Genomic DNA, 22021 nt, shown 5'->3' with positions numbered 1-22021 from the left:
TCCACATTTATTTCCCATTAGCAGTAATTGAGGGGTAAACAGTGGGCTTTTCTCTGTTTATATCCATTTGTACCAAAGATGGTTGGAACATCAGTGGAAGCAAGAAAAATCTTTTCCTTTCCCCTTTTTCTTGCAGTGATTATCCTGAAATTTCTCCTTCAGTTTAAATGTTTTTATTGGTGTTATTGGGCTGCACCTCCGAATGCGACTAGTTCATCACAATGAGCGGTGCTATTCTGTATCTGGTTTTTCTGAGTTTGCCCTCTGTGGTACTTTTTTTTTTTAGCCGTGCTAGCGGCACGGCTAGGGAAGGCAACCACTTTGGTCCAGCCAGAAATACCTCAACTACTATTGGATGGATGGCCAAAACAATTCCTCAGGATGATTTGTAATAACTTTGACCCCCGGCTTTTTACCTAGCAGCATCATCAGCTAAAAAATTGCATTTGTCCAGCAATTTGGCCAAATGTATGCAAAACTAATGACATTCCCATCAGCCTCAGCTGTACTTTGTATTTAGAAAATGTTAGCATGCTACTGAACAAAGATGGTGAGCATGCTACACATTGTGCTTGCTAATCCTTAGCAAATTAGCACTGTCATTGCAAGAATGCTGCCTTACTAGCATTAGCATTTATCTCAAAGCACTGCTGTTCCTAAGTATAGCACTCTTAGTCAGTACTAGCCGCTTCCTCTGGGATTTTAAAGCTGGAATCATAAGATGCAGTGAACCAGCGCTGAAGACCTACAACACACCAGGCGCTAATAAACGTTTTCACAGCCTGGATTATATTACTATAGCTTGATGAAATCTTTTTTTTTCTTTTTCCTTTATAGAAATCAATTACTTTTCACGCCTTTAATAACAGTAAATCAAAAGAATGTCGGCCTGTCAGGTTGGCGTTGACCTCACAGGGCAGCGGCGCATTAAGGCTGATTAAGAAGCAGGAATTCATCGTGCCCTGTTTGAGAGACGCGTGAAGTATCCCTCCAGCCTCAGCAAACGACGGGATAATGAGGAATGGGACAAACTTCCTCTGGAAAACTGGAAGGCTTCCTACAGACAGCAGCAGCACTAAATAGCTCTGACAAGGGGTCACATTTCTCACTGCAGTCAAATCAGAAGGGCTCCAAGGTATGAATTATGCTGGCTGATCTGTCTCCTCCACAGATTAACTTCATTATTTATGGTTGGCTAATCTAAGCAGTGAAGAAAAGAAACCGTCGGAGCCAGAGCACACCTGGTGATTTCAATAAAAAAAGGGGTTTTTTGTCGGTAAAAGGGTAATTAAAAAGGAGCGAGGAGTTATTGTGTTAACACTTTACCTCTGCTGAAATAAAATACTTTTTGAGAGAAGCATGTGGGTTCTAGAGGGAAAAAAAGTTTTAACAATCTTAAACCCACTTTTTAGACCCATTTGTTATGATGTCAGGAAGGAAAAAGCACACATTCAGGGGGTTCCTGACAGTAGTTGTTTGGTTTACGAGCATCAACTATAAGTCATTGTACAGAAATCCCCTTATTTACTACCACTCTGATTTTAACCGACGGCGCAGACAGAGTCAAGGTCAACGTATTCAAAGGCACACGCAGACAAAGATCAGCAGTGACACGTGAATTTGTCATATCCAGACGGCAGTAAAATACAGAGTGACGGGTTACAATGTGTTCCATCGAAGCCCTCTGAGGAGTCTGCTAAGGCGCTCAGCACCAGTAATGACCAAATCCCGCGGGCAACCCCGGAGCGCTTTCCACAAACACTGGCAACAGCGGTGCCGCGACACACTCTCACACTAAATCCTCTGCCTCCAGGAGAGACGGAGAGAAGTGGGACATCCACTCGCTCTCGGAAAATGAGACAACCGCTCTAACAAAATGATGACTATCATCAATGCCAAAGCTGCAAAGTTGTGTTGCAGTTCAACTAGTCTCTGAATAAAGCACTCCCTTACTGCAATATAGAAAGCAATAATTTTGCATTTGGAGTTTGAATTCTTCGCTTCCAAAGTGCAGCATGGTGTGCACACCAAATGCCAGAAGGACACTTTGGTAAAACAGGGATTGATGTGGTTTCATTTAGCAAAGGACTGTGAGAATAGAAACATGTCATTAAAAGGTATACTTTTCTGCAGTAACTCAATTGCAGCATGAAGTCTTTTCCTCAAGCTCGTTAGTTATCTATGTATGGTTAGATGGTGATATCTACAAATGGCTTGATGTTAAAAGGTAAGTCTGGCATTATTTTCATTTTTTCTTTGAGCACGGATGTTCATTTTTGACCTCCTAACAAAATAAAGATCAGAAGATCTATTGACTAGATTGCAGAGCTATCTTGTGAAGATTTGGTCATGAGGTCATGTGACCTGAGTGATTTGACGTATGTGCAAAAACGACAATTTCATTCTAACTCTCTCAGTACTTTCTGATTTTCCTAACCTGTCTGCAGCACAAATCCATCAGCCCATTTGCTACAGAGGAGATAAATCTTTAAAAACTGGTAGCAAAGGCCAATATTCAGTCTTGCATTTAGCTCTGTTTTTGGTCTCTACTGACTCCTGAGGGAAATATTTGGCTCCTCTTAAGCTACTACGTCCTACACCGTTCACCAGCTAGCTGCTGTATACTGGGTTTATCAGAACTTTCTCACAGAAAAGTTTGCTTTGGCTGGAAGCAGATTGATGAGAGCGCAAAGACTGAACCAGAAGAAACCAAGGAACCAACCACTACGAGCATCCCTTCCCACATTACACAGTCATTTAATCTATTGTTCATATAAAAATATTGTTTAGTACAGCTTTAAGTTCTCATTTTAATGAATAAACATTGCAAGAGGCAGACTAAAACGATTATCCTTTCAGCATTCAAATGTGCTGTATTCAGGGGCGTACTGTGAAAAAAATACAGCCCTGGTGTGGTGGGGGGCTCGCTTTGTTGTGATTGGCCACTGAGCCCAGACCCGGAACATGCAGCATGCTCTCATGTGCACCTGAATGACAGGCACACGGAGAGGGACGGTAAACAGATAGACTAGCTATGTGTGCAGTGTGGCGGCCGGCTGGCTGCATTTATGGACTGAATAATGCGGATTTGTAGTTCTCACAGCAAAACTTGTGGTAACACCGCCTCCCAACCACAGTGGATGTGTCACTCAAACAGCCCTCCTTGCAGTAAACCAATCAGTCATACAGTGCGCCGCAGGCCAGGAAACAGCGTGGTGCCTCCCAGCGCTGTGACAGCAGCCCCAGTAAAAAACAGAGCTCTGTACTTGCTCTCTCAAATAAAACGATCAGCTGGAAAACGGTCAACACAGCAGTAAAAACCGCAGAGAGAAATGCAGCATTAAAACAAGCTTGAACACAGCGACTGCCGTGGTGGCTGCATCTCCCCCCTCCCCCTGCTAGGGTGTCATTATCCACTTAATTTCATCCACCCGGGGTTGGTATAATGGCCACGTTCAAAATCCCTTATCGAGCAGAAATTCAGGCTGAATCACAAATCATGTGAGTTCTAGAGTATCAAGTCAGGGAAACAAAAGAGGAATGAGTTTTTTTTTTTAAGGGAAAAAGTGAGAAAAGAGAAGGAGAAGCAAAGAGAGAGCTGCAGCAGAGCAGAGCAGCAGACTTACAGCTCGGTATTTAGTGGCCACCTCATTCTTTTCCTTGCTCAGCTGGCTGTTCTGCTCCTCCAGCTCGCGGACCTTGGAGAGGAGTCGGTCACTCTGCTCTATGGCTCTCCTCAGCTCCTCTCTCTCCCTCATCCCTGCCGGCTGTGCGTGAATGTGCTGCTGCAACGACAGAGACCCAAGCTGAAGCAACGCTCACACACACACACGCATTCACACATGCACACAGGGAAAGCCTGATATTTCAGCTCGGCTGGCTGATCTCTGACTGAGTCTCTCACGTTTGTTCACTTCTGTCTGGAGTCTGCACTGTAGCTCTCCCCTCTCTCCTCCATCCACCTCTGACACACACACACACACACACACACTCTCTCTCTCTCTCTGTCAAAGAGCTTTGTCTTTTAAAAGACATTCACATGCATTTATGAATACACGCACATGTGCCCACATTTCCTCCCCTCTCTCCAGACTGGCCTCCTGCTGGCCTTCCCTCACTAAAACAATGTCAAGCTTTCTCCCTCTGTAGCTGCACTGCTAAACTAAGTTTGCAGTCTCCAGCCTGGCCAGGTAGATAAGATAGTGTGCCGCAGGTTTCTGAGAGTTTTAAGTGGAAACAGCTGGCTGCTGTGCCTGGAAATGAAATTAACGAGGGTGATGAAAGCGAACCAGATAGCGAGTTAGTGCTGCCGTAAAACGCGATGAGCTTAAACATGCTAAAATTCTCTGTCGAGCCAAACAGAGCAAATTCTCTGCGGCCCCATTCACATGTCATGTGGTTTCCTCTTGTGGCATTTGGAAAAAAGCATCTGTTGAATGCACCAACACGGGCCCCTTTGCTTATAGTTATTATACTAACATATAATCGTTGGTGTAAAATGGCACCTTACTTATGAAAATGCAAACAGGATCAACACTTGCTTTTTGATTATGTATTTTACTGTAAACCAACCCCCTAATAGACCCCCAATCTTTGTCAGTGCTCCACTGCAGCGGTGCAGGTAGAGTTACTGTAATATCAGACCTGTCAGTGTTTATTATTGTAACTTGTCAAATCGCTGGTACTTTCCAATGGTCGCATATGTTGTTTTATAGAACGGACATATATCAGCCACAGCATTAAGCCACCTCAAGCCAGTTACAGCAGAGGCTGTAAAGTACTCTGTCACCCAGACCTGATCACTACATGGCACAGAGGCCAAAGATCAAAGGGAGAGTTCAGCCTGCAGTGGTCGGTTGATCAGAGGGAGACGGTAACGTAAAGATTCTGCAGTCGTCTTCCTGTCAGCAGTACCTCGCCAGTCGACCAGATCGCATAGAAACAGACTCGCAAGCTAAACAGACGTCTGTCAACCCAGACAGGCTGATGTAAACGCAGCAGTGTTCTGTACACACCGGGACGCAAACCAGATTCATCTTGAGATCTGAGATTTTGGATTTTTCAAGAGATATCTGAAAACAAGAAATATTCATAGTCAACAGCACAACCAGCACGCAACAAACAACCAAGCCAGGCAACCGATAATCACGTAACAAATAGAATTCATAATATCAATTACAAGAGTCATAAACAGGGCCGGCACTAAAGCTTTAAAAAGGGGGACTGAAAGAATGAAGCTCGAGGGCAGTTTACAGTTCATTCCCCTTCAAAAGTACGTATGGCCTGAAGCCAGTCCTGCCAAAATTACTGCATACATATGGTATAAATAAGATGAAGTAGTTATTAGATTGTGTACTGTAATTACAAGATGTAAATTAGAGAGGAGGTGTGAGGTAGCTTGTAAGCTAGAAGAGATTTATAAATGAATATCATGACATGTGTCATCTTTTAACAGAGGAAATCCTTCCAGCTTTGTGATACAAAGAGCACAGATGAGTGTCAAATGTCTCGTTGGCGATAAAACAGAATAGAACAGCTGAAGTGATGATGGGGCAGCATGACAGTAAAAAAGCGTCTCTGTGATCAGCTGACTGCAGAAAACACATTTCTTTAAGTCACACTAATCAATATATCTACACGAACAATGGATTGTGTCCCTCACCTCTGCAGAGCTTTTTTAGCATCTTTCAGCTCATTGTTTTGGCTCCACAACCCACAACTTCTTTCAACTATCCCCAAAAGAATCAGCTAATGCAGGATTAATTCTATACAGACAGCCAAACCTCATCATTTTGAAGGCAAATTCCCAAGTATGACTCAGGAAGACTGAAATGTACAGTGGCCCTGAAGATCAAGACGCAACATTTTACATGCCTGGCAGTGAACCAACCAATCACAGCAGCTGATCCTGTCTACCACAAATCCACCTTAACACATCCAGATAGCACTTGGTGAGTAACAACATGAGTAGGGCCATATAAGATCAGGAAGATTAAGGGTATTCATGCATAGGTTAATGTAGATGGTAATGTCAGCAGGGTCCGTGTGTGTTGCCCACACTCAATTCCTTATATTACAGACCGTACACACGCAAATGTGATGCATTTTACACAGCTACCAGCCGTGATCTAAATGCACTCTCCAAAGCAATTAATGTGCCTTGCAGAGAGCCACTGTCTATTGCACGCGTCTGCGCTCCACGCCACGTTCAATCAGGCTTCTTTTATTTCCCTCCACACCTGACAAGATCCTACAAGTAAATCTGGCTTTACTTCCAAAGCGAAATGACAAAATGCAGTTTCCTTCCCTGGAAAAACAGATGTGAGCCGATTTTCCACAGTGAGATCTGAAGGCGAAGAGGTTCGAAAGGGAGAGCTGTGTTACAGGAGGACATTCAACACACACACACACACACATACACACACACACAGAAACCTGTTGCTGCTTGAGCGTTGGTTTCTGTGCCATTGGAAAAGAGCCGTCATTAGCTCGGCTCTGCGAAACCTGACAGCGAGTTTACCTCTCAAACCTGACAACCTGGACAGTTTGACAGTGGGGAAATTAGACGGGGAAATGTGGTATCATCTTTCTTAAGTGTGCGGCGGTAATTGCCGTGTTGTCCAAATAAAATGTGGGACATGTGTGTTTTAACTGCGATGAGGATCTGCCTGCTGACACACTTGAACTTCCTTTGCCTATAGTCAGTTTGAACACACAATATATTCACCTGTCAGTGCAGGATTTACCATCGCACTCAACATCAATCCACACGCTGACGCCAAGAAAGCAGAGGAAGATAACTGTGACACATCAATGGTTCACCTTTAGCATGATCACAGGGCTCAACCTCTTAAGCCAGCGCTATTGTTGAGAATGCACATATCAAATGCCCTCTTTGTTGCAGCACAATCCCTTTTTTCGCATGATGAATGCGAGCTACAAGCGAAGCTTTCCTGTTTTGACTTGAAGCTCGGAGATGTTTGTCTGATCAAACCGGCAGAGCAAAACAGACGCTGCGCCTCTCCTCCCAGTAAAACAAACTTTCCAACTGTCCGCCTGATTCACGGCTCTGCAAAACCTGTTTCTAGTGAGTTTGAAATATGGTGGTTTTTTTTCGCATTTTTCCTAAATGCAGCAATGCAGCAATTTCTCAAGAACCCCCCTCTTCCTCTAATTCCTGACATTCCTACTCTGAGTGGATATAACTGGGATATTAATCCCATGATCTCCATTCTTTTATTTCAACAGCTGTTCACTACTTCAACTCCTATTCACACCTGCTACTGGCTGCACGTTCAAGTCCTTGAGCGATGTGGGCTACGAGTGTACATGTCCCACACAGAGCCTACGCCACACCACCATGCAACAAGCTGAACGGCTTTAGAACAAAGAAATGAAAAGCTAACGCAGAGTCTGATTCTGGTTCAAAGGTTTGCATATATTTCAATTCAGCTAGAGTTGGCTTTCAGGCTGGAACTGTCTTGATGCTAGCAAAGTCACAAACCAACAGTTTTTTTTTAGCAAGCTGCAGATTCCCCAGATCCCAACCTGCGCCACCTACAGGAAAGTGCTAGTACCGACATGCAGACGTATACATGGTGATATTCCCACGTACAGGAAAAGAAAGTAATAACTACTGCGAGTTTAACAAGTGTGATAATTTAAATGTCTGGTTACACAAGAAAGTGACAGATCACTGCAGCTCGCGAGCTAACTGCTAATAAGTAGCCACCTGGGAACATGTGTTAGCTCATCACATCGCTTTCCAAGCAAGCTGGATTACAATCTGTCGCTAAACTAGCTAGGTCGTTAAATGGCTGAAACTTTAACACTGTTTGTTGGAGAAAGGTGTTTGCACCACTCGACTCCTGTCTCTTTACTGTCTAAGAGCGACGCCTCTTCAGTGGAGCACTTTATTCTCTAGCAGAGCACAGTCGTATCAAAGTGGACGTTGCAATACAGCTAACAGGCTACGATAGCTTCCTCTCTGGCTCCACATATAAAAAGGGCATCACAGTCAAGATGGTTAGTTCCTGGACATTAGTCCCAATTTGCATATCAAACATCACCAAACGTGAACTCGACATGGCAGATTTGCACAGATTTAGACCTGCTTTGTCTGCAAACTGATCTGTTTCCATTTCTTTGACTCTGGATTAACACAAAGCTTTTAAGTTTAGTTTTACATTTTTTTTTATTTGCTCTCATAAATCAAGTAAAATAAATAAAACAGATCTCTTTTTCTTTTTTCCCACAGTGAACTTTTTGTAGTAAAAAAAAAAGCATAAACTACAGCTCACAACTGCAGTAGCTGTCATTTTCTCAGCCTGTAGATGGCACACATTAGCATTTCTGCATCTGCTGGTCTAAACAGCTGCTACTGTTCCAGCCTGTTGGTGGCACAGGCAACAGGCTGAGAATTGAGGTCTGAGAGGGGAATCGCATCAATCACGCGTGTTCCTGTTTCTGTGCAGGTACTCGTGTCCATTTGTGCCGGGGATGGTTCATACTGTACAGGATAGCTTCAAACTCTGTGCAAACTGCTCCCAGGTGAATGGACTGCAGAGTGAAGCCTGGCCTCTGGCTGAACTCTGGATCCAGGTCACGGAGGACGGCACGGCCAGGCTTTGATCACCGAAGCACCTCACAGTTCACTTACACTCATGTGGTCGACTGGCTGCAGGTCAGGCACAACAGCAGCAGCTTATGAATCATATCAATGACATGATTGTTGTTGGGTAATTGCACAGGAGAGATAATGACATTATAAGTTGTCTTCACCGCCAGATATTGTCCTGGTGGTGCTGACTGAAATGCCTGACATAGCCGGACTACAGTACAAGTAGATTACAGACAACAGTGCCTGTGGTTATGTTGTACTGAACAGACCCAAACATAGTATTATCTGCAAACCACTGGGATTCCTTTCAATTTAGCACCTTTCAAATGTATTAGAAGATAAAGCGCACACAAAGGTTCAAAGTATTTTCTCTGACCCCTGAAAACGCACAAGTGTAATAATGACCCACATGCAGCATCATCAAAGGAGAAAACTACACAGCTTTTCATGTCTTTGTTGGCTTACCCAGCTGTGCCTGTGTGTTTGTGCTGCATGTGTGTGCGGGTGAGAAAACACAGAGGGAGACAAGAGCAAGAGATCAGGCCAGCATCTACTGAAAGAGCCATCACGGTCTGCAGCGGAGGGGAGGCAGTCGACGTCACAGAGTCATATATCACAGATAGACAGATAGCCAAGCGTGCCACACGCAGCTGTGAGCTGGACACACACACACACACACATACACACACACACACCGGTTTGTCATTGGCTGCTGGACTGAGATGAAATATGTGACGGTGAGTGGAATGGAGGTTACTGCAGAAGTGGTTCCTGACACATTTGGCTTGCGACCCTTTGCACAGTCACACTTCTTAACTTGGTTGCATAAGTTAAACTCACTCACTCGTCTCATTTTAATCATTTTTAAGAGGTAAAACTAACCAGTATGTTAGACGACAGAAGACGGTATGAAATATGCAAATAACTGTTGCTTCCCTACCCGGTGATTATCTTGACCCCTTGAGCAGCTGCATTAATAAGCTAAAACCCACAGTGGATTTTTAAGGAGGGCCAATGGTTGCTCTGAATCTTACATTTAAATTCTGAGAAAACACTGAATTCTTGTAATGTTTGGCAAGAAAATTGTACCATTTAAATACATTAAATATTAATACAAAATATAGATGGTATTTGATACTTTTTTCTGATTTTCCGTGTCCTTAAAATATTCCATTTTACTGCCAACATGGACATGAATCCAGCGTTTCTCCCTGAACATATTCTTCTTACCGCTCACTTGTATTTTTTGAGATTTCTATTGCACAAAAACTTGGAATTTGGTCAAAGATCAATGATGCCCCTCCACGCCCCCAACCTTCCACATGCCATATAGAGATATATGACCACCTGCGATCATGTGACCAAATTTTATACCTATGACAGCTGAGACATATGCATGCGCGAACTTCAGACCACATGGATGAAGATGTGGCTGAAAGGTCAAAAACTACTTTTCCCGAGGTTCACCCAGCAGGTGGTATCTGGTTCGTGCCGGGCACAGGGCGACCTTCATGGGTGTAGTTTTCCTCTCAGCTGTGCATTAATTTACAGTTCTAGTGCTGATGCTTGTCTGTGTTTGCATTCCTTTGTTGTGTGTGTGTGTGTGTGTGAGAGAGAGAGAGACAAAACAGAGGCGAGTGTATGATATTAGCAAACCTTTAGGACCGATTTACTGACAGCTGAAACTATGGGAACAATACTCATGGAAAAACCATAAAGTCAGAAGAGTGAAAGGCAGCCACTTTAGCAGACGCAGATACCGAACGCCTGATCCTACACGCTCTGACGCCCCCTGTTGAAAAGAACAGAGGTGAGGGCCCGCAGCGAGGAGGAGCCCTGCAACATGCTGAGGAGCTCAGGAAGAACCTAAAGCATGAAGATGGAACAGGGAGAAGAGAAGGAGTGAGGGACGAGAACAAAGAGGGAGAAACAGAGTGTCGGAGGAGGAGAGGCAGGCTGCTTACATGTGCCAGGGATCTGCTGTGCAGAGCGATGGCGGGTCTGTACTGGTGGAAGTCAGTCTGGATCACACACACTCTCTTCTCCATCCTCACAGCTCGCAGCTGCCCATGCTGTCTTCACCCGAGCGGGCTCTGGGGAGGAAGTGGAGCATGTGCGTGCGTTCTCTTGAGCCTGTGGGAGTGTGTGTGTGTGGGAGAGAGAGAGAGGGTGTGTAAGTGTGTGTGAGCGTGTGTTACGCCTGCTACCTGACCCTGAGAGGAGCAGGAGGGAGGGAGGGAGGGAGGCGACGAGCAAAAAAACAAAAAAGCACCAACGAGCTTGAACAGTCCCCCCTCCAATCCCACACACACACACATACACACCTTCACAGACACACATGCATACACACACCTCTCCTCGCTCCTGCCTAAAGCCACACCACCTTCTGACAGTAGCGCAACACTGCGAGACAGACTGTCAGCCTCCAGCGCAACAATACGCAACCCCCACCAACACACACACACACACACACACACACACACACACATCCACACCTCACCTTAAAAAAAAGCGCATTCCTGTGCAGAGAAAGAGCTCCAAGGTGAGCTAATTTGCAACCAAAATATGTCGAACACACCTAAATCACCAAAGTCAGTGTCAGTGTGCATGAACGCTGACAGCTCGCCTGCTTTCTATCGGTAGTTAGACCAAAATACAACGTTTTGATCAAAAAATAGGACCTTGTGTTTGCTTTTTTTCAAAATGTTGCACAAGGGAAAACATTTAATCATAGAAAATCGTAGCAAACAAAAAAAATCAGGATTCATGTATTTTTCTCAGGTGGAAACAGCTCATCCTGTAGTTTTTACAGTATAAAAAGTCCTGCATTCAGAATTTTCCTTAAAGGCCAGTACATACAGCAGCCACGTATCAGCAAAATGAAGCTAGATGAAATAAGAAGCTAGCTGCCATCGCCCAGACTTTGTTTGGGCTTATTGCTGTCAATGAATTTGTGAGGTTCAGAAAATTAAAACATTTTTGAATAACTAGGAATCACTTTAGCTTCTTTCCAGAACAAATAGCTTGAGGTCTGAAAACCAGTGACTGTAGCCTGAAACAAGGCAGAGGTAAAGAAGGTCACTGCACTCCAACTGAGATAAATGACGCTTCTGCAGACAGGTTTTTTTGTCTCTTACATAGACTGTTTTCATCTGTGTTGTAAGGAAAAAAAGGGGTCAGAGAGAGATTTCTAGTGTGGATAAAAGCCTTATTTTCTAAGGAAAGTCCTCTTTGTTAGATACACATATAAGCAGCAGCGGACATCTTTTTTCTTAAGTGCGAGATTAAAGATGTAAGAGAAGATGACAACTGACACGTAAAACTGCTTTAAAACGCAAACCATTCAAGTTCCCTCCATGAAAAGAGAAAACATCTTGTTCTTAAGGGTTTGGTGCGTTTCAGTGACTGCAGCGGTCGTGAGGAGTCAAAGAGCTCGACGGCATCAACAAAAGGGCAGGTTACACAAAAAGGCCGACTCTGCTGAGGCAGTAGTCTGTTGGAGCCTGTGACATCAGATTATTCATGTGGAATTAGCAGGTCTCAGAAAGGATTCATCAAATAATGGGCAGCCCCTAATTCTTAACCCTTCCCACCCTGCTTATCTGCCTGCATGTGCCAATGTGTCAGTCAGCAGTCTCCTCACTGAGGATCCGTGGCGTCCGCCGGCCGCAGGCGGGGCCAAGTCATGCTCAACATGATATGTTTACCTCGCAACGGAGGAAAAGTGACAGCAGAGGGTAATTCATCTCGTTTGATCTCAGGGATATGAAGGGAGCAGGTCGTTTAAGTTTTTAATCAGGCTGGCAGTGGAAACTTGGGATTTTTACAGGCTTATTGTCTGACAGGGGATCAGATGACAGTCGGCTTCTGGCCCGTGTTTCACAAAGCGCCAAGTCGAGCGGATGTCAGCATGTGTGCAGAGCTCAAGAATTTGACCTCATGCTCATGAAAAAACATACTGTATGTCAAAGTCAATTTATTCTTTACGTGTATATACAGTATGAAGTCTCACCAAGCTGTGCCACGCCACTGCAGGTCATATTAAATTTCTGTTTAGTTTCACAGTTACATTAGAAAGGACAGAAAAAATACGCCATATTTGAGCATTTCCTGTGCTTTTAAGATGCTTCTGTCACACTCTGCTTCGTCACCTCTGGTGTCTGAAGGCTCCCACCTTCTATTTAAAGCAGCACTTACACACTTTTTATATTAGCGAAGGATCAAATGCCCGTGTATAAGCTCAAAGTGGTCACTCATCGTGACAAATCTGCACAGAGTTTCCATTCAATTGTGCAGCTCGCCTCGGGCTGAGGAGTCCCCTCAGCTTTTTGGCCTGAGCAGCAGGCAGCTGTTTTCACTGAACGCGTTTTGATAAATTCTTCGCTGGAGTTGGTGGAGACCAAAACAGAGCTTAAAGATACACTGCTCTGAATTTTCCTACAAACAATGTGTAGACTCATACAACAGTAATTCCTTATCAGTCATCACTTATGACCCAGTAGAAGTGTGTGGCGGTGCATTCATCTGCAGAGACCCTGCCCTCTGCCTCTATTTTTGGGTGTGCAGCACCCGGCCAATAACAGAATGAATGTTAAATGATGTGTTTGCAAACCCTAACCAACAGTTCCTGCATAGTACCTTTACAGGAGAGGCTCCAAACGATTGCTAATGTTGCTCCGTGTCTGCTGGCAACTGCTTTGCTGGCGTGTTCACTGCAACAATATGTCAATATATCTGAAAAAAGCCACATGCTCCAGCAGCAGACAGAGGACACACGCAGAGTTAGAGACTAGAAACATGGCTGTAGATGAACACTCATTGCAGCGTTGCATCCAGCTTTTTTCAACGCAGCTCATCTTTGGTAGGGATTTACTCTAGCGGGGTGTCGTGTGTCAGAGAAAGCCACCTACAGCTGTAGGAAGGGTGGTAGTTCCAGAGCCATTCAGACAGCCACTGATGAAAACCGCTGCGAAACCACCACCACAACCTGGAAACACTGTAATCCGCGGACTCTTACTTAAAGCAAACAGAGAGCAGCCTTTGTGTTTGAGGCACGGTTCGATCTGTGGTTATGTTTGCCAAGACAAATAATGGGATTTAATCTGACCCACCTGCCTTGCTATGGGCTAAATACACTTAACAGTAAAGCATAGAGTTGCTCCTGTCAGAACATAAAAGCAGATTTAATTCAGGATGATGAGGTGAAAAATACTTTTCCATGAAGCAGCAGGATAACCACTGGCTTTTACCTGTTAATTGCAGTAATCCAGCTGCCTTCTATCAGAGCGTAATTATAGAGTTTGATTTGTTTTGTATCTACCCACTGCACTAAGAAGCCTGTCTGCATGGCTGTGTCTGGGCGCAGATCTGGGATCAGCTAACCGTCACTGCAGTCGGAAGAAAGGGCGAGGAAGAGAGAGGCTGATTTGGGTCTGGAATCAGCGTCATGAGGGGGCATCTCTCCTCTTTTTGTCCTGCTCCGGCTTGTTCGTGAAGGTTGTCTGCCTGTGCATGACACATGTTTGTGGAATTTGATTAATTAAAGGTTTGAGTTGGCAGCAGAATCTTGACATAAAGATTACAACTTTGGCAGAAAAAAAAAGGGGGGGCCCCCTTCTTATCAGGCAATGCATGTGGATCCAGTGACAATGCACACATGTAGTGGTCTAAGTTCACGAAGGCATTAAAGGGATCATGCGACACCCTGTCGAGCAAGGAGGCAGATCTCTAATGGAGTGGTTAAGCAATAGGCTGACATTTTGGGAAATATTCTTATGTGCGGTCTTGCTGGGAGAAGGTCAATAACACTGTATCTGTGAAATATAAAGCTATCTTAGCTTTCAGCTAACCTGGGTCTGTCTAGACGGAAACAAAATTGATCTACCACCACCTCAAAGTGTGGAATCTGGTGGCTTTCCCACCTGCCTCAGCTGTACTTTGCATGTCATCATGTCATCAAGTAGCAAATGTTAGCATGCCAACATGCTAAACTGAGATGGTGGACATCGTACACATTATACCTCCTAAAACAACAGGACGCTGGCGTTGTCACTGTGAGCAGCCACGCAGAGCTGCAAGCACGGCTGCAGACTCTCAGTCTTTACGCTCAGCTAAGCTAATCGACTGCTTGCTGCAGCTTCATATTCACTGGACAGATAGAAGTGGTATCTATCATCTCATCTGTTTTTACAAATGTTGAACTATCACTGGGTCTTCAGTAAAGATTGAGTGGAGGTGGAAAAATATGCAACGCTGGAACGCTGAAGGGAATTTCATATTATTGTAAGGCTGAGAAATGGCCTGTGCCAGCGTATCAATAATAACACAACTTCCAATGCATCATACACTCCACGATAAGTTCTGTTTACATTGTGATTTGTCACTGGAGTTTTTCAAACCCCTCGGAGACGGCAGTAGAGTTACACGTCTGCTTTGCTGGACCCTGGGTAATGAATCAGATTGCATTATGTTATCCTATGTCTGGAAGACAAAGCACCTGCCTGCTACTACTGGCTGCTCTGCACCAGCATTACAGAACACCGAGACTGATCTCCATAAATCATATGGATCTCTTTCTAAAGGATGGAACATGTACTGTATGTGTGGAGGCTGCTGGGACATGTGGAAAATGACAGACACATCTCTAGAGGAGCACATTTCTGTTGATAAAGAATGTAACCCTCTCCGTTCGGTCAGTGCTGCTACATAAGAAACTGCTTATCTGACCTCATTAACTCCACTCAACACGGAAATCTGAGGTCATTTGTAGATACAGGTTTGTCAATCATGGCTGAATCCCAAAAGCAATGCAGGGTCTTCCTTGAAGTGGATATATCACCCTCTAGTGGCTAATCATAGACAATACATCAGACAAAATAATATCGCCTGAAGTTACATTTAGCAGCTGTTTTTAAGTGTTTGATCGTATCATACGCAAAATTCGAAATCAAAACGTGTTACCATTCATGCTGCAGACATTTTATATGCCAGCAAAACACTATTGCTGTTCCTGGTGGAAATAAGTGCTTTTAGTGGGTGCAGACACTGATCAGTCTTTGTCACGGTGCTTTTGAAATCCTTAGGCACTACAGGAGGATAAAAAAAGTAAATTGTGTGATTGTCTTACAAATGTGAGTTCAGGTTGGCTAACTTTGAGGAAGAGGCTGCTGAGGTGATGAATCTGGGGGAGTAAACTGCAAAGCCCAGATAGCATGAATTACCTGGAGAACAGCACCATCTAGTGGCCACTTCGTATTAGTGTAACTCCAACCAGGAAGCCTTGTCTTATCATGTGCTCCTGCAACATCCAGTGTTAACATGGTGATGTTAATGATAGCTGGGTAATTTTAGTTCTTATTTCTTACATATTTTCCGTTTATTTAGAAATGAAATTTATTTTTTCTTTGATCTTCATTTCTAATTTTTTCCTTCATCTCAAGTTACTGTTATTTTACACACCATATTAACGCTGTCATTCAGCCTTACACAGCCTTATATATTGTATTTATGTATGTCTCATCTCTGACCAGTGTATACACACACACATACATATACATACACACACACACACACACACACAGGCATAGAATAGAAAATTTGGCATGGCATGAAAAACAGCACAGCAATGGAAACCTGCTACATCAATCTTCATTATGGGTTGATTGTTTTGATTTCAGTGTGTACCGGATACACCTTGTTGCCTTTTCGTAAAGCAACAGAACAAACAGAACCCTGGATCAGCTCCGGTCTGTGTATCCGTCCGTTACAAACTCTATCTACACTCTGCTCTCAGCCAGGTTTGATGACAGTGCGGGGGGGGGGGGGGGGGGATGCCTGTCACACTGCCGCAGCATTTGCTTACATGTTACATTTTGTTGACATTTTGAGACTCATGCATCTCATGGCTCCATTCCAGAATTACTAAATGGAACTGAGAGGCCCAGGGGAAAACTGCAATTACACCTTAAATCAAGGTGACATATTTGTTCGTGGCTGGCCTAGAAGGGGATTCATCATTACTGGGGACGACATGTTTACTGTTGCCTCACATGTCCCTGAAAACATTTACAGAGTGTCAGCTAAGGAGCAACAAATGATCAAACCTAACAAACTTTAGTTTATGAAAAGAGACAGGTAGCCTGTTTGGTCATGCTGCTGCTCTCCAGTGCAAATCATCTTGCCGCTGTCATTTTCTTGGATTGTGCTCTGCACGCATTTCCTCTGGTTTCTTAAAAACTCCCAAAACAGACTGACAAACAAGTAGAATTTCAATATGAATATAAAGTGTGTCGACATGTGTTTTCAGTGCTGAATAGGGCCTCTGTGGCAATGTCACTACAACAGTAACTTTGCAAATGACTGAAGCCTCGAACAGCCAGTGAAATTCTGAAAACACTGACTACCACTTCAGTGGGTTGTAGTAAATAGCCTTTTTTGGAGGATGCCTAGATATACTATTAGAGAAAAAGTTCAGTTTCTGTGGTACTGTCATCAGTTTTTATTGAATTTGGACTTAGGTAAGGCTCCATGCTGTGGTCCCTCTGTGTTTTCCAGCTCACAGGGCATAGATCTAATCATCTGCAAGCCTCCATTTGCAGACACCCTGTCTACTAGTGTGTGTTTAAACTTCTATCACTCAATTCCAGCAGCACTTATATTGATTCTGACTGCTGGAGATTAAAGTTCAGAATGCTACCTTTAAATCAACCAAACCATGCATGTACTTCAAAGGGTTAAAGAACAGCTTTCAGTGTACTTTGTGTCTGATGTGGATAAGCTGCTGATACTACTGGACCGGCATGGGGTTAAAAGTATTACTGCTGTATCTAGATTCTAGCAAGCCATGTCACCAAACTCTGCTGTAGCTGAGGGACAAACCAGGCTGGAGGATGGAGCGGCAGCGGCGGCCAGACCTTTCCCCGTCATCCCTCCACACCATTGAGAACCTTTTATTTAAGAACATATGATATACAAATATACAAATTTAGTAAAACTGAGCTTCCAAAGTTTAAAATCACCCTGATGATGTTGCGGCTTAAGTTTGGAGGGTATTAAGTCTGACAAATGATGCCATTGTGTTGCATCATGGGAACAGTAGGAAAAAGTCAGAATATCTCATGGGTCATGTACATGATCTGACACAAAACCACCAATCAGACCATTCGACAAACAATTAATTCACTCCTTTTCAAAAAACATCTTTTATTTTACAAGAGACAGTTTGATCACAGCACTGGCAAAACTGCGACAGTCAGTCAGATTTAATTTTGTACCACTAGATGTCACTATTCTTCCAGCTGACAACGTGTTTGGTGGTCTGAGTGTAAACATCGATTCAAACATGCAGGGTTGAGATGATGCTTGTCGATCATTTGAGGGGTCATGAGGAGAAGCAGAAAAAGCAGATGTGTGCTGCAAAACAAAGTGCATCAATTTAAACATAAGAAAAGGTTTTGTCTTTTAATTTCTTAAGGCCTTTGAAAATAAAAATGATACAACTGTAAGTATTGTTTGCAACTGGACAGAGCTTTGTTTATTGAGAGTAACTGATGTAAATAATGTTCCACCTTTACAAGAATACAGGACATTTGAATTCGCTACAAAATCTTTGGTCTATGAAGTACAAATATAACAATATAAACCCCAAAATATCACCGATCAGCGTTCATAATGCTGTGTCAGTCTGACTAACCAGAGCCTGCAGTCATCAGTGGGCAAACAGCGAAATTAAATTAACAGCAATTAATGGCACTTGTGCATATCCAGGACTGCCACATAAAACATCTCATTCTATCAGCACTCAGAAGTCTACTCTCCTCGATATGTAACAATGTTCTTATCAGTCTCGTGGATCTTAATCTCGTACAGCAGGTTGGGCGGGAGCACCTTCGCCATGTTGTCCCAGATATAAACAGCCACATTCTCAGTTGTGCTAATGGGCCGGAGAAGAAATGGAGAAGTAATCGGAGTAAAAAAAAAATGTTCATACAACGTGCGGAAAGTGCCGCGAATACAAGAATGCTCACCTGACGACGTCGGCAAAGTATGGGACGTCCTTATCCAGGTTTTTATGGTCCAGAGGAGTCATGATGACGTCCTGCAGGAGGAATCAATCAATCAGTCGTTTCATCTGTCAGTGCAGAGTTGCTCAATAATGCCTGCATTAGTCCAGCAGGTGTATAAGGAATCTGACATGTGAGCTGATGTGATAGAAAAAAGTTGCACAAACACAGCATTTTTCCAAGTGAAGGAAAAATAGTTAGATGACGGAATAATGTTTAACAGCCTGCACAGAGGACGAAGGCCTTTCAGAGACAAAGCTTCTCAGTGTCAAACAGGCATTGTCAACACTGACAAACAACTCTCCTAATATGATCATGCTACACTTCTCATGAGGCCTAGCTGACAGCAGCAGGCCCAGCGCCCCCACATCGACAAATAGCAACAGGCACGCTTGCAGCCCCTTACTTAAAAAGTTGTGCAATGTTGTGCTTTTCACTAAGATTACAGCTTGCAGTATACCCATATATTCATGTGCATGCCAAAAATACGGACTCTGCCATTTACAGTTGTAACCTGAGGTGATAAATCTCAGCCAAGCATCCACACACTGATGCATTTTTACTATTAATGTCCAGCGGTGAATAAAATGTGTAGCCTGGAACAGGACAGTAGCACACTTCTTGCAGAGGAGCTGTGAGGCCAGGCACCACAAGTCTACGATAAGAGACGAGCAAATACTGATCCATGCAGCAGTCTCGAGCGTGACAGAATGATTAGTCCAGATTTCACAAGCCACACTAACTCACTGGTGTCCAGGAGACAGTTTGTACTTCACATTATAAATGTCATCGCTCCCTGTGGACAGACAGATGTTAATACAACCGGCCTAACCTCTGCACAAACACACCGGTGTGCGTTCTATGGGGCCCGACAGGAGTCGTACGGTACAAAGATATTTGGCATGTGACAAAAATACGACAATATCTCATATACTGACCCTGCTAGACCGAAAACAAGCACGCCACATGATGTTATGATTGTTGTGTGTGTGTGTGTGTGTGTGTATATATATAATGTTATATATAATATACATTTTATTTTTTTCATATGACCTCCAGGCAGTGGTGGAAGAAGTACTCAGAGCTTTGGGAAAAAGAGGTAATACCACAGTGTAAAAATACTGTTACAAGTCAAAGTACTTCACTACAGAAGTAAAAGTTCACATGGACTCAAAGTATTCAGAGAAAAGTGCTCATTAAGCAGATTAAGGACCCATTTAATTTTATGCCTGAAGCACCTGGATAAAAAAAAAAACCCACAGAAAACAGTGTTGTTGAGATGATCTCACCTCAATGCACCTCTTCAAGTCTGTCAAGTTCATGACCATGCCAGTGAGATGGTCAATCTGTGGACGGACACACACACACACTTCACAACATGACAGCGCTCTGCAGATAACGAGTCAAAGCAAAGCTTGTTTTTTTTTTGGTTTTTTTTTTTAAAAGATGTGCCAAAGAGCAAAACAACAAGTCCAGATATCAGTGACCTCATACTCAAGAACACACTAAGACAGACACTCACCTTTCCACGCACTGTCACCTCCACTGTGGACAGAAAAGGGAGCATTGAATGAATGGGAGACAGTGAACTCACAGCTGTGCAGTGTTTCACACTACATGTTATGTACATGTAGTACATGTTATGTGGGGTGAATGAAAGAGCGAGACTAACCTTTGTAGTTGTGTCCGTGGCCATTGGGATTGTTGCACTTCCCATAAACTCGCTTGTTCTCCTCATCACTCAAGTGAATGCTGGAAAGAAGTCGAGGAAGTTTGCATTTATCAAAACCTGCAGCACTGTCTCTTTGTTTTCAACCGTGTTTGTCAAGTCAAACAAGAGCAGTGTGCCCAGGGTTTATTGACACATGCTGCCTTCACGTACACCTCGTACACGCATGTTTGGAAGTGTACAAGATGTAAATTGCAATAATCACATAGAAAGAAAATGCAATACATATAATAGGATATAACATATAACATTAACAGTCTAGGATGTAGCAATATAGGATAATTATTGGTTTATTTTCCTATTGTAGCTTTGTCATTTTGCTATTTCCTCTGTACACGTGGTTGTTACAAAAAGCGTCTTTTTTAAAAACTTTATGCACACAACAATTATTGGTTTGTATGTAACTTTGTGTTTGTTCTACATCTTTACGGTTTGTGTACTCGCTGATACAGAGAATGTGAATTCATATGGGCCATTCGGATATATATTTTTTTAAAGGCAGCACCTGAAGGCAGCACCAGCGCTCGCACAACGACTCGGCTCATTGAATATCAAATAAACTACAAATCCCACGGGGACTGCTGCTACTGCAACAGGTTTTAGTCGTTTAAAATGTAAATCCCTCTAAATGATCGGATGCGTCGTGTCTTCCGTGGCGCTCGGCAGCGCGAGTATCTGTCGAATATCCACCATCTTTCACTCTTATAAAAAACTGCTCCAGCTGATTATAACATGCAAACCCTACGACACTGCTCTCAGCTTCTGTCGGCATCGACCAGTATCAGCTGATGCGGGCAGGCTCAGTAAACAGAGGCTGTGTATTACGCGGCGGGTGACGGGGTACCTGTGGAGTCGGTGGCAGGCGCTGAAGCTCTGCACCCGGCTGATGTATCCGACCCGCTCCGCTGCGCCGCCGCTGCCAGAGGATCCGGCCATGGTCGCTACCCGAGAGGAGGACGGGGAAAGCCGTGCTGAGAGGCCGGAAAGAGCAGGCATGAAGCAGTCCTCTGCGAGCTCCAGCCCCCGTGACTCACGCCGCCTGCCATTGGCTCAAATCAGGGCGTAAAGGAGCTGCGACTCACATGTCCCAGAAACACGCGTGACAAAGCGGATTGAGGTATAACAGCAAAGAGCCAGCTTCATACAAAACTAAATGCGTTGCTTTCTCATAGACAGCAGCATTGCTTATATTCTTTATTGTTCTGCTGCACCAGTGCTTCAAAACATAATCAGCTCTATGGTGTTAGATGAAAACGTGTGGATGACAAAATCCCTGCATTTAAAATGCCATTTGGGATATTCTGAGTTTGTTTAATACAGCTTCAGTGGTAAAAGCACCACGATGTGTAAATAGGAGTTGCTGTAATAATTAAATCTGAGGAGACTTCACTGTGTCAGGTATTAGTGGTGCAGTTCACGGTGTGAGACTCCGGCTCCTGACTGTGGCCTGTCTGCATCAGTGTCTCTGCTCCACTTTCATATTGTTTAGTCCTGAAACGACACACCGCTGAGGACAAAGCCTGAAACTCTCGGCTCATCTGCCTCATTTGTGCTGATTCAGTACAGTGAGTGAGCTTATACGTTCAGATGCTGTTATCCGTCTGTTAATCT

At 43.8% G+C, this 22021-nt stretch overlaps 2 protein-coding genes across 4 annotated transcripts in view; both read right to left on the bottom strand.

Moving 5' to 3' along the window:
• LOC121624808 (putative uncharacterized protein MYH16) overlaps positions 1 to 10727 on the bottom strand; it is a 48346-nt gene extending 37619 nt beyond the window's left edge. The window contains exons 1-2 of one of the 3 annotated variants that reach the window (XM_041962718.1): positions 10585 to 10716; positions 3627 to 3785 (exon numbers count right to left, since the gene is read on the bottom strand). In XM_041962718.1, the coding sequence (XP_041818652.1) occupies positions 3627 to 3785; positions 10585 to 10668 (243 nt within the window). In that variant the 5' untranslated portion in view covers positions 10669 to 10716. Of the gene's footprint in view, positions 1 to 3626; positions 3786 to 10584 lie in introns of all 3 variants that reach the window. The other 2 variants (XM_041962720.1, XM_041962721.1) reach the window with 2 other exon arrangements.
• A 7117-nt stretch (positions 10728 to 17844) lies between these two features.
• pts (6-pyruvoyltetrahydropterin synthase) lies at positions 17845 to 21382 on the bottom strand. Its single transcript, XM_041963078.1, has 6 exons — positions 21255 to 21382; positions 20354 to 20433; positions 20204 to 20226; positions 19971 to 20027; positions 18646 to 18716; positions 17845 to 18551 (listed from the first exon to the last, which is right to left on the bottom strand). The coding sequence occupies exons 1-6, from the start codon at positions 21344 to 21346 to the stop codon at positions 18428 to 18430; spliced, it is 447 nt and encodes a 148-aa protein (XP_041819012.1). The 5' UTR covers positions 21347 to 21382; the 3' UTR covers positions 17845 to 18427.
• Positions 21383 to 22021: the final 639 nt, after the last annotated feature.

Source organism: Chelmon rostratus, chromosome 21, assembly GCF_017976325.1.
Source record: "Chelmon rostratus isolate fCheRos1 chromosome 21, fCheRos1.pri, whole genome shotgun sequence".
In the NCBI taxonomy this organism is placed as follows: Eukaryota; Metazoa; Chordata; class Actinopteri; order Chaetodontiformes; family Chaetodontidae; genus Chelmon; species Chelmon rostratus.
Note: the sequence above shows the minus strand (reverse complement) of the source record. Positions and strands in the feature narration are given on the sequence as shown.

Excerpts from the sequence above, each read along its gene's own strand:
- pts (XM_041963078.1), bottom strand. The coding sequence starts at position 21,346 with ATGGCCGGATCCTCTGGCAGCGGCGGCGCAGCGGAGCGGGTCGGATAC. Across the intron at positions 20,434-21,254 it reads GCCTGCCACCGACTCCACAG|CATTCACTTGAGTGATGAGG; the intron begins GTACCCCGTCAC and ends ACTTCTTTCCAG. Across the intron at positions 20,028-20,203 it reads AGGTGACAGTGCGTGGAAAG|ATTGACCATCTCACTGGCAT; the intron begins GTGAGTGTCTGT and ends GTCCGTCCACAG.